This window comes from Balaenoptera borealis, assembly GCF_965194805.1.
Source record: "Balaenoptera borealis genome assembly, chromosome: 14".
In the NCBI taxonomy this organism is placed as follows: domain Eukaryota; kingdom Metazoa; phylum Chordata; class Mammalia; order Artiodactyla; family Balaenopteridae; genus Balaenoptera; species Balaenoptera borealis.
This window is the reverse complement of record NC_138875.1, coordinates 65,382,979-65,397,496: the sequence shown is the minus strand read 5'-3', so window position 1 is coordinate 65,397,496 and position 14,518 is coordinate 65,382,979. Positions and strand designations below refer to the sequence as shown.

The following is a 14,518-nucleotide window of genomic DNA, read 5'->3' as shown; positions in this document are numbered from 1 at the left end:
AATTATACTCCAATAAAGATGTTAAAAAAAATGCAGTGTATGCAAAGTGCAGTAAAGCAAAGCACAATAATCAAAGTGCAAAAAAAATAAAATAAAATAAAAAAATAAAATAAAAATTAAAAAGCCCAATTGGATCATATCATGTCTCTCTTCAAGCCACACCAAGGTCATGCTGCCTCCCCAGGTTCCCCTTCACCAGCTGTCCCAACAGCCTGCCTTGCCCAGGGACCCCCTGGGCTGCACACAGCCTGATCTTCCAGACACTGCCCATGGGTCCCACGCTCCCTGGATTCCTTTCCTGGGGCGTACGTGACAAAGCACCACTGGGCTGGGCAGCTTAAACAACAGAACCGTATTGTCTTAGGATTCTGGAGGCTGGAGGTCCCAGAGCAGGATGTCGGCTGGGCTGGTCCCTCTGGCGGTTGCTGGAGGTCCTCGGCTATAGGCTCAGTCTTCACCTTCACAGGGCATCTCCCTGTGGGTCTCTGTCTGAATTTCCCCTTTTGATAAGGACACCAGCATTACTGCATTAGGGGCCCAGCCTACTCCAGTGGGACCTCATTTTAACTCATTGTATCTGCAGCGACCCCATTTCCAAGTAAGGTCACATTCTGAAGCACTGGGGGTTAGAACTGTAACATACACATTTTGGGAGACACAGTTCAGCTTATAGGACTCCCCAACCCCCAAGGGTCCCCAGCTGGTATTGGGGACCAGGAGCTGGTATAAGGCTGGACGTCGGGCAGTTTGGCCTGGCCACTGAGGCCAACAGAGGCAGCTCGCACGTCTGTGACTCCCCCTCCCCACCAGCCCCAGTGAGGGCCCCATAAATGGTACTGCGTGGATGGCCGTCCAGCTGCACGAGGACCAGAGGCCGAGCTGCCTGTCGTGGGTGCACGTGGAGTGTGAGCGGTCACCGCTACCTCTGGAAGGGCCTCCAGGAGCAGAAAGGGGCTGGGGGTCTCTGCCTGGAGTGTGGGGCAGGCTCTGGGGTGCTGGATCCTGCTGAGGAGCCAGCCCCTCACTCCGGGTTCGTGCCCCCAGGAGCGCTCCACCGCCACTTGCTGCCTGCCTGGCCCACGAGGCAGTTTCCCAGCTGCTGCAGACGGACCTTTCTGAGTTCAGGAAGTTGCCGGAGCAGGAGGAGGAGGAGGCCCCTGTGACCCGTGAGTTCTCCCTCTTGGGGCCCTGGGCTTATTGGGCAACACTCTCCAGCCAGATGGGGGCCAGGCTGCAGGGGAGCGTCAGGGCTCACGTGGCCCCCCTTTCCTTTCCCGTTTTGCTGGCAGACAGGGAGGTTGTGGGCAGCGCCGGGCTCATGTGCTCACGACAGGGTGGCAGAGCCCAGATGCGGGGAGAGACCTCCCCAGCATGGAGCCAGCGGCGTGAGCGCCGCAGCCCGGGAGACAAACAGCCCTGTCCCGGGTCACACAGGAGGAGCCCGAGGTGCCAACGGGCCTCACCCACACGCTCTTCCACTTCAGCGGGTGACAAGTGGGTGGTGATGCGGGAGCCGGTCCTGGGGTCCAGTGGTAGAAAACCCAGAGCTCGGGCCGTGTCTCAGCTGATCCAGGTTGGGACCCTTGTCAGGTGGAGACTCCAGGGTCCCTGAGAGCCTGGGGAGACGCCACAGAGGCCTGTGTCCTGCTCCTGGAACAGCGGTCAGCGGCCAGAGGAGCCCAGGATGGGAATGAGCCTCGAATCAGGCAGGGCCCTTGTTTTGCAGGCCTTTCTGTCCCTTTCCTAGTAGTTCCTTCCAACTGTATTCCATCCAAAAGTCGGTTCACGTTGGACCAGAACTGCAGAGAGTGAGGGCCTGTGGGCCAGGCCCTGGCAGAGTGTTGGGTGAGCCCCTCCTGAGCAGGGTCTCAGTTCCTCCACACTGCTGGAGAAGGTGCGGGGCTGTGGGCCTGTCGGGATGCAGAGAAGCAGGGTGGGTCCTGGGGTCCAGCCCTGGGTGGGGGGTGGCGGGGGCAGCCGGAGCCTCAGCAGATTTCCCCTCCTTTGCCATTTCCTATTGGACTGTGTTGCTTTATTATTGTTTGTTTTTTAATTGAGACATAACTGACTTGTAACTGTGTAATTTAAGTGCACAATGTGTCCAGTCGGTCCATTTATGCATTGCAGATGGTTACCTGACACCTCCACCACTCACGTAATTACTATCCAGTTATGTCCCTTTAAACTCAGCATTAATGCCACATGGAGGGCAGAGCCAGGAGGGGGGGACACACGTGGCCTCGCCCCCCACCCTGTTCTTTGGCTCCCCGCCCGGCTGCATTCCAGCCCAGCCCAGCTCCGAATTCCTGCCCTGAGGCTGTGCGGGTGACAGACCGCCTTTGTCCTCTGCAGAGCCTGCTGCCCGCGCGAGGCCCACAAAGGGGCGCCCCGCCAGCCCCGCCCACGTCCAGCGGGAAGTCAGCGCCACCTGCTGGCGGGAAGGAACTGCGCGGCTGACACCCTAGAGCCAGGCCTGGGGGCTCTGCGGGCTGGGGAAGGGGAAGGACATCTCGGCCGGCCCTGCCCTCCAAGCAGGCCTGGGCCCGCCGCCCTCAACGGTTCACCCCTGTCATGGGAGTAGAACACAGTCAAATCAGTCTCTCAAAGCCATTCTTGCAAAACTGGCATCACTCGGGTGTTATAATAATCACTGCCCTGGGACTTCCCTGGTGGTCCAGTGGTAAAGAATCTGCCTTCCAATGTAGGGGACACAGGTTCAATCCCTGGTCGGGGAACTAAGATCCCACATGCCGCGGGGCAACTAAGCCCGAGCGCCACAACTACTGAGCTCATGCGCCTCAGTGAGAGAACCCACACGCCCTGGAGCCCACGCACCACAACTGGAGAGAAAACCTACACGCCACAACTAGAGAGAAGCCTGCGCACCGCAACAAAAGATCCCGCATGCCGCAACTAAGACCCAACACAGATAAAAATTAATTTTTTTAAAAAAAGAATCAACTCCTGAGGGCGGAGGTGTGACTGAGACCTCTGTGTGGCCGGGCAGGTGGAGCCTCCAACAACCCCGCCCTGCCCCAGCGAGCAGTTCCCTTGAGCGGCCTGGGGAGTCTGTGGGCCGAGGTCCTCCTTCCTGCCCTCAAGGGGAGGGGATTAGGCCCCATTCTCGAAGGGAGAAGTAGCAAAGCATTTATGGACGAATTTTAAAACCAGCTCCTGGTTGTAGTGGAATATGGGAAAAGCACAAAAAAGTGTCCTTAAGGAAAAGCCTCAGCCACAGACCCAGCCCTGCGGATGCCCACTGCTGACCTTATGGGGTTTATGCCTTTCCCGCCTCTTCTGGGCCCAAGCGGGTCGAAGGCTTTTCACGTTCTCATGATCAAACCATATGTGTAATTTCCTCTCTTTCTTTTTTTTTCACATTGTTTCTTTAAACTTTTTTTTTTTTAAATAAATTTATTTATTTATTTATTTATTTTTGGCTGTGTTGGGTCTTCGTTTCTGTGCAAGGGCTTTCTCCAGTTGCGGCAAGCGGGGGCCACTCTTCATCGTGGTGCGCGGGCCTCTCACTGTCACGGCCTCTCCCGTTGCGGAGCACAGGCTCCAGACACGCAGGCTCAGTAGTTGTGGCTCACGGGCCTAGCCGCTCTGCGGCATGTGGGATCTTCCCGGACCGGGGCACAAACCCGTGTCCCCTGCATTGGCAGGCGGATTCCTAACCACTGCGCCACCAGGGAAGCCCCACATTTTTTCTTAATATCAATTTTTTTTAATGTCGTGACATGAGCATCTCATATGCTTGCAAAGTCTATTTCTGTTTCACCCTTTAACTTTTTAAAATTAAACTCAGGTAACCGTAGCCTCGCGTGCGGTTGTGAGAAATAACAGTGAGGGACCCCCTGCATCTTTATCCTGTTTCCCCCAATGGTAACATCTCGAAAACTAGTGAAATATCACGACTAGGATCATGACGTAATCTCATCCCACAAGGATGTCATGTTACCTTTATGGCTACCCTAATACCCCCTCCCCACCCTAACCCCTGACAGCCACCCATCTCTGTAATCTTGTCGTTTCAAGGATGCGTATAAATGGAATCACACGGGATTGGCTTTTTTCACTGAGCATGGTTCCCTGAGATTCGCCCAGGTCTCTGTGTGTCAGTAGCTCTTTCCTTCCTTCCTGTGAGCACTGTTCGGGGTGCGATGTTTGGGAGTTTATCGTTCATCTGTTAAAGGATGTCTGGGCTGATTCCATCTTTTGGCTGTTGCAGATAACACTTCTGGGACCACCAGGCGCATGTCTCACATGAACTAGTCTCCATTTCTCTGGGATTCGAGCCCCAGGGTGCAATTGCTGGGCCAAATGGCAGTTACGTGTTTAGTTGTGAAAAATAGCAGCTTAATTCATCGCCGGGAGAACAAACCATAATTTACTCTGTTGTTAGACGTATATTATTTCTAATTAATACACAATTATAAATGATTCTGTACTTGTTTTTAAATTATCTTTGCATATCCGGCTCTTTCCTTGGGGTGGGCTCCCGTGAGGGGCGTGGCCTCGCCATGTTGGGGGGGGGAGGTGTTCCTTGTGTGTGTTGCCAAACCAGACACTTCTCATGCTGATGACACAGGCTGTCCGCGCGGTTTCTTAGACTGCTGTGCTCAGGAGGCCCTGGGCGGCGACGGGCTACAGGGGCCACGGGAAGGGCGTGGAGAGTGGGGAGCCCCCAAGGGCCTGCGGTGGTGCTTCCCTAACAGCCCCCTGTCCTGCCCCTCAGTGCTGGACGCTGTGGGCCTGGCGCGGAGCCTCTTTGACCGGCTCTGGGAAGTGTGCAGCCAGTGGCAGAAGCAGGTGCCCGTGGCTGCCCGGGTCCCACAGCGGCAGTGGCTGGTCTCCGTGCACGCCATCCGCAACGCCCGCCGCAGGATGGAGGACCGGCACGTGTGCCTCCCTGCCTTCAACCTGCTCTTTGGCCTATCGGTGAGTGCTCTGCCTCGGCAGGGAGGGCCGGGCGGGAAGGGGGAGGTTGCAAGGTCGGGGGAGGACCCTAGGTGCCGAGCGGGGCTGCCGGCTGGAGCCGAGACAGGAGGAATGACCACGGCTGCCGTCAGGGGGCCAGGTCCCAGCGCTCCTGGGCCTGGGCAGCCCCCAGCCTCTGGCTTTCCCGGCTGACGGGCTAAGGAACGGGAGGCCCCAGCACCACATGCACCTGGACCCCTGCTTGCTGAGCCTGCTCTCCCCACCCACTGGGAGCCACCTGGCACCTCTCCCCTCATCCCATGCTCCCCCCAGCTGGGCCCAGAGCATAAGTTGAGGCTCCCGAGGGTCATCCTCTCCCAGACCCCCCGACGTAGCCTGTCCAGTGGTGGAAAGCGTGCTGTCCTGCCACACCCTGTCCCAGAAGTGCCCATCTCCACCCCCAGACCAGAGTCTCTGGCTAGGTTGCGGCCTCAGTCAGGCCCAGGGCCGGCAGGACCGTGACCCCCACCACGCTCCCCCCCAGGACTCTGTGGACCGTGCCTACTTTGCCGTGTTCGATGGGCACGGAGGGGTGGATGCTGCGAGGTACGCATCTGTGCACGTGCACGCTGTCGCTGCCCACCGACCAGAGCTGCCCACTGACCCCACGGGGGCCCTGCAAGCAGCCTTCCGCTGCACCGATGAGATGTTCCTTTGGAAAGCCAGGCGAGAGGTGAGAACTGCAGTGGGGCCAGAGGGGCCAGGCCTCGCAGAGGGAAGGAAGCCGAAGTGGCTGGTGCTGGCAGAAGGCCCTCGCTCAGCCCTGCTGGCAGTCGTGTCCTTTCACTCGTGCCTGGAAGGGGGCTTGAATAGAAGCAGTGTGAGGCTGCCCCCGCTCCAGCAGAGGGTGTGAGGGCCTTACGGGGAAGGGCAGCTTGTCTTAAAATGCACCCAGGATTTCCTCCTAATCAGGTACATTGGGATGACAGATGCAGAGGCATCTGCCTTGTGGTTCCCAAGAGGAGACGCCACCCCACGCAGGGCCACACGGGGAGCACCAGGGTCAGCCAGGAGGCCGAGAGAGAGGAAAGCGTGGCCCCAAGGCTTCAACGTGACCTCCGTAGGCAGGCACGTCACAAGCTGAGGACCAGATGGTTTGAATAAGCCTGACAGGCTCTGGGCTACGGGGTGGTCCCCAGCCATCCAGGCCAGGGAGATGTTGGCCTGGCAAGGGACCAAGGAGGTGGCTGAGGACATGGGCTCAGACCACCTGGCTTGTGCAGAAAAGGCACACTCCCTGGTGAGACATTTGCTCTCTTTAAGAATTAGCCCTGGGAGGAGTACTTTCTTCAGGATTCAGAAGGCCCTTGATTTGTCTAAACATCGTAAAGTACAGAAAACAAAACACAGCACCGATACAGGCAGACCTCTGAGATCTTGCGGATTTGGTTCCAGACCACCTTTGTAACGTGCATATTGGGATAAAGCGAGTCACATGAATGTTTTGGTTTCCCAGTGCAGATAAAAGCTATGTTTACATTGTACCCTCATCTGTAAGCGTGCAGCAGAATTACATCTAAAACAACACACGTACTGTAAAAAACACCTTATTGCTAAAAAATGTTAGCCATCATCTGAGCCTTCGAGTCATGATCTTTTTGCAGTAGGAACATCAAAGATGACTGATCACAGATCACCATGAAAGAGAATAATAATAATGAAAAAGTTTGAAATATCGCAGGAGTTACCAAAATGTGGCACAGAGACAGGAAGTGAGCAAATGCTGTTGGAAAAATGGTGACGATAAACTTGCTCGAGGCAGGGTTGCCACAAACCTTCAATTTGTGAAAAATGCACCATCGTCGAAGGGCAATAATGGGAAGCAGCAACACGTGGTCCACCTGATGCTCCCCACCCCCCAAACACCACCCCCCGGGCAGGTCTCTCTAGGCTGCTGGTGTCGGCAGTTACCGCGATGAGGTGTTTGTTTCTGAAAGAAGAAAGGACGCATCCGGTCCCTCTGACCTTACTGCCCACTGAATCTCACCTCGGAACCTCGGGGGTGCTCCTAGCAGGGTGGATACTAAGATCGTGTCCCTTTCTGAGATGGAGAAACAGGCCCAGAGAGCTCAGGCCTGGCCCCATCGACAAGGCTCAGGAGGAGACGTGGTGGGGGCAGGAGGCACTGTCATCAGATGCTCTGAACACAGACCTCACCAGAATCAACAAGGCTGGATTTGAATCTAAACAGAAAACCTTCCAGGTCTAAGACTGAGGTGGGAGCCCAGCCACCCGGGACCTCAGGGCTGCTGCTCATAGTCAAGAAAGGAGTCTCTGAGGCAGAGGTGTTTAGCTTAGGCTGTATTATTAAAAACACCTTTGCTGACACGTAATTAACATATAAGAGACTCCACTTGTCCAAAGAGTACCGTCTGGTAGGTTTTGGCATGTGTCTATGCCCGTGTGCCCCTCACCATGGTAACATGTATTTATCACCCCCAAAGTTTCTTCTGTCTTTGGTCATCCCCGCCCCCGCCCCACTGCTCCCCAGACACCCACCTGTCTGCTTTCTGACACCGTGAAACAGCAGAGTCTGCTCTGCTGACTTGATGTAAATGCCCCTTTCCTGCTGCGTGGTCCCTGCGTGCATCGGTCTGTTCCTGTTTCCCTCTGAGCGCTGTTCCGGGGTCGGTGTCTGGCCAGCGTGGGGCGTGTGCCTGTGGCGGCCTCGCCATCCTCACCCATGTGCGCCCTCTCCCTGCAGCGGCTGCAGAGCGGCACTACAGGGGTGTGCGCGCTCATCGCCGGGAACACCCTGCATGTGGCCTGGCTCGGGGACTCCCAGGTGGTCCTGGTGCAGCAGGGGCAGGTGGTGAAGCTGATGGAGCCACACAGACCTGAGCGGCAGGTAAGGGGCCCCCGGGCAGGCAGACGGTCAGGGGGACTAGGACGTAAAGGAGCCCTGGACCATCTTCCCAGGAAACTCCTGGTGCTCCTCCAGGGGAGGGCTCCCCGCCTGACTCGAGTGGCTGGGGGTCCCATAACGCTTGGGGCTTTAGCTGGCAGGAATCCCGCGTGAGCCCTTCCTGTCACAGCAACATGGAGCCCAGAGCTGCGGGGGAGAGCTGGGCCCTCTGCCCAGCAGGCGGCGCAGTAAGTGGAGTTAACGGGCAGGGTCCTCTCCTGCACACAGGTGGGGAGTGGTCAGCCACCTGGGCTGTGGGGGAGGAGGTGACGCTGAGTCGGAGCTGGAAGGGACCAGACTTGGGGCTGAGAGCTGCAGGGCATGGACAAGCTGCTGGGAGATGCGGAAATGAGAGGGAAGGAGGCAGAGCTGGATCCCAAGGCAGGTGTGGGCCCGGCAGGCCAGGCCTGGAGTCCAGGAGAGAGCAGGTTAAGCCAGGACCGGCCACTGAGGCACTCACGGCCGCTGCTCCTGGGGCAGGAGGCACTTTGTAAGGAATCTGATGGCTTCTGGAATGATCGGACCAGCGGAGGGCAAGCTGAGGCTTGGGTCACAAAGACGCCACTGTAGTCGCTGGCCAGCTGTGGGGAGGACCTGCCTGTCAAGTCAGGAGGGACAGAGAAGAGGGAGGCCAGGCTTTGGGATGGGGAGCCAGAGAGGCCTTGGGCCTCTAAGAGGGTGGTGATGCCTTTGGTCTGAGGGCCGGGGAGCTCGGGGAGCTTTGGGTCTGAGGGCTGGGATGTTCCCTGGGAGTGCGGGGGCTGGCGGGACACCCCGTGAAGACTGGAGGGGCTGGGGATATGGGCCCGGGGGCCACGCGTGGAGCTGCAGGGTCTGCAGTGGGGAGGGTGTGGCAGGAGACTGGGCGAGTCCCATCAGAGGTAGGGGGGAAGCAGGAGAGCGCAGCCCTGTGGCAGGGAGCATAGGAGGAACGGCCACCTGCCTGGGCAGCGCACAGGTGAGCCACTCAGCCCCTCAGCCCTGGGCGAGTGGGCAGGAGGTGGGGCTGGTGAGAGGAAGCAGTGGGCAGGGAGCCTTGCTGAGCCAAGCCGCTGGGAACCCACCCACCGGCCACCAGCTCTGGGCTTGCCCTTGGGGAAGCTGTTTCGGGCAGGTGGGAAGGATGAGGTGAGAGGGCAGCCGAGGCGGTAGGTGTCCCAGGAGACAGGAGGTGAAGATAGGGGTGCCCCGAGCCCCAGGATGCCCCAGCCTTGTACAGGTGAGGTAGCAGAGGTGGGAGCCACAGGGGAGGGCACGGGGCAATGGGGTTTTGCTCCAGCACAGACGCTGTGTTACCGCCCTTCAGGCAGCAGGCTCACGTCTGGGAAACCTCTCCTTCGGGGGAGTTTATAGGACCGAACGGTTTTTAGGACTCATGGCTAGACCAGGCCTCTGTGCTGTCCTCTTAGGCCTGGAGCACCGTCGTCCTTTGTGGAGCTGGACAGCGCCTGGATGGGGGTAGGGGTGGGGTGAGAAGGACAAGAACGCAGGGGCACAGGGCTCGTCCAGGGCCTGGTTCAGGTTTCATCTAGCCCTGCAGAGTGGCTGCAGGTACACATGCTTGGTCCATTGAGGGAGGCACAGCATCCCCACCTGGACCCCAGGGCTCTGGCTCTTTCTGCTGCCGTGAGCATTTCCTGGACCCCGAAAGGCTGCTCGGGGACTGGCCGTCCGTCTTCGTTGGCACCATCACCTGCTTAGCCATTCCTGCATCTTTGGGATGATTTAGGTTGTTCATCATTCCTCACTGCCTCACTAAGGCTTCCCTTGGGCGTTGATCAAAGCCGCGGCTCCCAGTGCTGCCGTGGAACCAGCTGGTCTCCCCTTGGGCAGCGCGGGCACCCCATCGGCACACGCGGCCTACCCGGCCCACCCTGGCTGTCTCCGCAGGACGAGAAGGACCGCATCGAGGCACTGGGTGGCTTCGTGTCCCACATGGACTGCTGGAGGGTCAACGGGACCCTGGCCGTCTCCAGAGCCATCGGTAAGGAGGTGAGGGGGATGGGAGGGGGCCCCAGGGCCCGGGACTGTGCTCACCGGGCGGTCTGGGAATGCAGCCTCACCTGCTCATCAGTCAGATTGCAAAAGGGCTCTGGTGAATCCAGAGCACAGGTGTAGCCACCTTGGAAACTTGCATCCTGCACAGATAATTGCAGCTTAAGTTATATTCATTAAAACAGTTTCTGAGAAAGATCTAAGAGGAAACCCTTGGCAGTTACTGTATGTGCTAAAGGTAATTTTTAGTAGACAGTCTATAAATGAGGCTCACCCTCCCCTACCCACCTTTCACGCTGATGATTCTTTTTTCTATCTTAAAAAAAAAGTGAGAAAAACGGCACCCCCTCCCCCACCCTGTCTTCTCCTGTGGCTGCCGGGCCTTGGTCTGGGGCTCAGACCTCCCTCCAGGGCTAAGAAATCGCTCCCTTCCTGCTCCCCCACCACACGCTGAGATGTGGCCCCGGCCCCTCCAAGCCTCCTGAAATGTTCTGTGCTTCTTGACACACATGGTGCCTTCCTTACAGCTGGACCCCGGGAGGTGGCCCACGTGGAGGCCAGGAAGGGTCAGGCTCCTTCCAAGGGGACCGGGACTGGAGAGGGGACCACTGGGCAGCTCCGTGTCAGGGAGCAACATGTCTGGCTCGTGCCCTGGGGAGAAGTGGGCCACAGCGGGGGAGGAGGACCAGCGGGAAGCCCTCAGGGGAGGCCTGAGGAGGAGAGAAGCCCAGGGCAGGATCGGGCGAGGCTGTGCCCTGTTCTCTCCTGCGATAGGGGGTTGGGAGAGGGTGCATGGGAGGCAGAGCCAGCATCCCGACTCGGCTGAGGCGCCCGTTGGGTGCGCAGGGAGCGCAGGGACTGGGGAGGGCCAGGGCCACACCCGGACAGCATCCTCAGCCTGTGTCCCCTCTGAAGTGAGGCAGCTCTTGTAGGGGGCTGCCCTTGGCCCTGCTGGGTTCTGACTCTGCCCGCGGGGACACAGGGCAAGTCTGTCGCATCGCCCTGCTCTGTTCCTTTGGAGCACTTGGCACCCTGCGAAGCTACCTTTTCACCCTGTGTTGGAGGCAGGGTGGCCACAGGCAGGCCAGGGCCCGGGGAAGGGACAGCAGCAGGGGCGTGGCCCTCACGATTCTCTCCCGCGCCCAGGGGACGTCTTCCAGAAGCCCTACGTGTCTGGGGAGGCGGACACGGCCTCGCGGGAGCTGACGGGCTCCGAGGACTACCTGCTGCTGGCCTGCGATGGCTTCTTCGACGTGGTCCCCCACCAGGAGGTGGCCGGCCTCGTGCGGAGCCACCTGGTCGGGCAGCAGGGCAGCGGGCTGCGCGTGGCTGAGGAGCTGGTGGCTGCCGCCCGGGAGCGGGGCTCCCACGACAACATCACGGTCATGGTGGTCTTTCTCCGGGACCCCCGAGACCTGCTGGAGCCAGAGACTGACGCTGTGCCAAGAAGCTAGGAGGTCCGGGCCCCCCCACCCCCATGATCCTCCCCCGCGGATGCCTTAGGACACGGCAGGAGGTGGGCAGGCGACACCACCCACGGCCTCTGGCCCTGCTTGCGTCACCCCATCCTGGTGGCTGCCAGGGGCATCGCCTGCTCACAGCAGACGGGGTGACAGTGGGATGGCGGGATGTCCAAAGGAAGCCCAAGAAGGAGACTTCACGGAGGAGAAGGGGCCCAGGAAGTGGACAGGCTCTGGGCCCCATCGGGCAGGGGGTGGGACCAGAGGCTACAGGCAGCGGCCACAGCCAAACCAAAGACACTGGGCATGCTCGCAGGGTAGCAGGACTCTGTGTGTGGGACCTTTGGGCAGAACCAGGAGCCGCAGACATTTTCCAGTGCCCTGGGTGTCCAGCAAAGTTTTCCCATCCGCCCCTCACTGCCCATTACTGGGAGGGCTTGTATGGACTGATGTTCCTGGCTGGTCTTGATGCCCAGCAGGTCCTGGCCAAGCCAAGTGGCTTCCCAAGTGGGGAGGGTGGCCTCATGGGGAAGGGGGCCGGCGCCAGGGGTCTGATCTGCGGTGCCCACCAGTGACCTCCCTGGTTCCCGCTCACCCCTCGTGCACCAGGGAGGGAACGCTCAGACAAAGACACGTGTGTCTTGTTTGTGGTTTTTTTTTTCTGGGGAAAAGTCTAATTCAGAAGCAGTATTTCAGGTTTTGTCCTTGTTCTGTCAGTGCCAATAGGACCCGTTGTGTCATATAACTTAAGCAGAGCTCAGCACTTATTTTATTCCTTAGAAAACTTAAGAATTGCTTTTTTTTTTTTTTTTTTGAGAAACTTCTTTTGCAGTATTACTGGATTTTTTCCCCTAAATCAGGATTGAAACACACACTTTTCCAGGTGGTGTAAATAAGCCATTCAAGTGCCTTAAACAGCTAGCTTTAGGCAAGGCTGGAACTGCCAGGCCTGTGACTGGTTCCGATAGCACGTTTCAGTTTTTTCAAAAGCAGGATTTGTTTTGTCAGAATGGTATAATTTTGGCCAGAATTCTTCCCGGAAGAGTTTTCTGCCTTTGTGATGCGCCGATGAGAACGTGGGCTGGGCCTCGGGGCTCCAGAGTCGTGGTGACTGTGGCCCTGCCTCTCACGTCTCTGACTGGACCCCAGGCTGAGGGACTGAGCTCTGCCAGTGGGCGGGTCCTTGCTGCTGTTTGGAATGTTCCAGAAGGTCATGTGTGTTGGTAGTTGAACTGGTTTCAACAGGAAACACACCTAAAGGGCTCTGCAAGGCCGAGGCAGCCTGAGGGTCTCCGGCTGTGTTTGGAGGCAGGGGGGATGCCACTGGGAGTCTGTCCTTCTCTGCCTGTGGGTGGCGGCCTCTGCTGCCTTGCTTTGCCTGCAGCCCACCTGCCTGCTGGCTCCCATTGAGTGGGTATAGGGTTGGAAGCGCAGGGCCGGGCAAGGGCTCCAGGCAGAGGTCAGGGCCCAGGGAGAGGGGTACCTGGTGGGAGGACCTGGGCTTCCTGTGGTGGGCAGGCTGCCACAGGCAGAGGCCGGCAGGTCTGGGAAGGTCAGTGGGTGGCTTAGCTGAGGCTTTAGAGGATGTCACTGAGGGGGCGTGGTGCCGGGTCCCTGAGGCTGCAGGGTCCCATGGAGGCGGTCAGAGTCCACCTGCAGTAGCAGGGCCCAGGACAGGCTGTGCAGGGCGCACCCTGATCCCGGCTGCACTGAGGGAGCCTCTGCCCCCCTCACCCAGGGAAGGGAGGGCGGTGAGAGCCCCTCCTAAGGCCAGTCCCCAGGAAGCAGGGGGATGCCACCTGCAGGCTCAGCGTTTCCCTCCCACCCCGTCCCAGCAGGGATGAAGCGGCTGAGACCACGTGCTCAGGGGCTCCTGGTAGAAAGCATCTTTAGCATGGTCACAATTCAGAGAGCAGCTTTGGTGGCCCAGTGACCAGGTGTTGCTCTGGCTAACCTGAATGCCCCGCCTTCTGGGAGCCAGAGGCCCCCTCGTCGGCCCCTCCCAGGACAGGGATCATCCAGCCCTCAGGTTGGGGTGGGGGCCTGAGGGAGCCCTGCCTCGTGCACCGCCTGGGCACAGAGCCATCCTCCCCTCTGGACTGGACACCTTCAGCCTCTGCGAGTCCTGGCCCACTTCCTCTTCGGGTCATAGTCCCAAGAGGGCCACTAGCCAGGGACACTGGTCTGGAAACCTTGGTCGCCTCCTCAAGCCCCAGCTTTGTCACTCGGTCATTATCTTTGTGCGTCCCTGGGCCTCAGTGTCCCCTCTGTACTGAGTCTGTTGCACTGAGTCTGTGCAGCCGCCACTGGAATTCCGGAGGTGCTGGGCAAACTGGGGCATCTTGGGGCGATGCTGCCAGGACTAAGGGCCCCTCCCCCCCCCAGCAGGGAGGGGTGATTAAGTATTATTAGTATCTATTCTTAACAGTAAGTGGGCTGGGGAAGAATCAAGCTACTGATGCCAGCGCCTTCCTTATATGGAAAACAAAAGCCAGAGCTATTGAGCCCTGCTTTCGCAGGTGGGGCTGCTCCCAGGCAGCAGGGGTGGGGGAGGCCCAGGAGAGGGGCCAGCGCCAGTGCCGAAATCCCAGGGGGAAACGCGGCCTCCCTGACCCAGCCCATCCTCAGCATCCAGGACTAGGAACTGGTGTGTTTCAGGGGGAAGAGCGACGGGGGGCAGGCCTCACAGGAGAAGCACAGGCTGTCTGTCTGGGGTCCTGGGTCACCTAGCGACCCCTGTCCTCCTTGGGCCATCATGTGGCCCCCCCCATTGCCCCTTCCCCTGCAGCTAGAGTTCCACCGTGGACTCAGGTGTCCTGGCCACGTCTGCAGTATTCAGAGGGTGGGGGTACAGCTGCGCTGCTCCTGGGCCTGGCCCCGACCCGAGCCAAATGGAGACCAAGTGGGCCTTTGCAGAATGAGCTATTGGGTTTGATTCTGGCTGCAGCCCCAAGTGGGCAGCCCCGGAGGCCTGCGCTCTTCCCCGAGGCTCCACAGCTTTGCCAAATGCACCTGCGGCCTTGCAGGGTTTATCCGTGCACATCTTGGTGCGCTTCCTGGAAGTGGTGTTCTGTGCGAGGAGGTCTTGTTCCCAGACAGGGTGGCTGTTTCCCCATCCAAGGGACAAGTCCCAGGGGCCTCTGTGCTCGCGTCAATAAACCATAAGCTCTGAACCCCA

General features: G+C 58.9%; 1 protein-coding gene across 2 annotated transcripts in view; it reads left to right on the top strand.

Annotated features, from left to right (window-relative positions):
- The window catches only part of PPM1F (protein phosphatase, Mg2+/Mn2+ dependent 1F), a 27,387-nt gene extending 12,869 nt beyond the window's left edge, over positions 1 to 14,518 (top strand). For both annotated transcript variants that reach the window (XM_082353934.1, XM_082353933.1), the window contains exons 3-8: positions 1,045 to 1,166; positions 4,739 to 4,941; positions 5,465 to 5,653; positions 7,685 to 7,828; positions 9,776 to 9,869; positions 11,027 to 14,518. In XM_082353934.1, the coding sequence (XP_082210060.1) occupies positions 1,045 to 1,166; positions 4,739 to 4,941; positions 5,465 to 5,653; positions 7,685 to 7,828; positions 9,776 to 9,869; positions 11,027 to 11,334 (1,060 nt within the window). In that variant the 3' untranslated portion in view covers positions 11,335 to 14,518. The remainder of the gene's footprint in view (positions 1 to 1,044; positions 1,167 to 4,738; positions 4,942 to 5,464; positions 5,654 to 7,684; positions 7,829 to 9,775; positions 9,870 to 11,026) is intronic.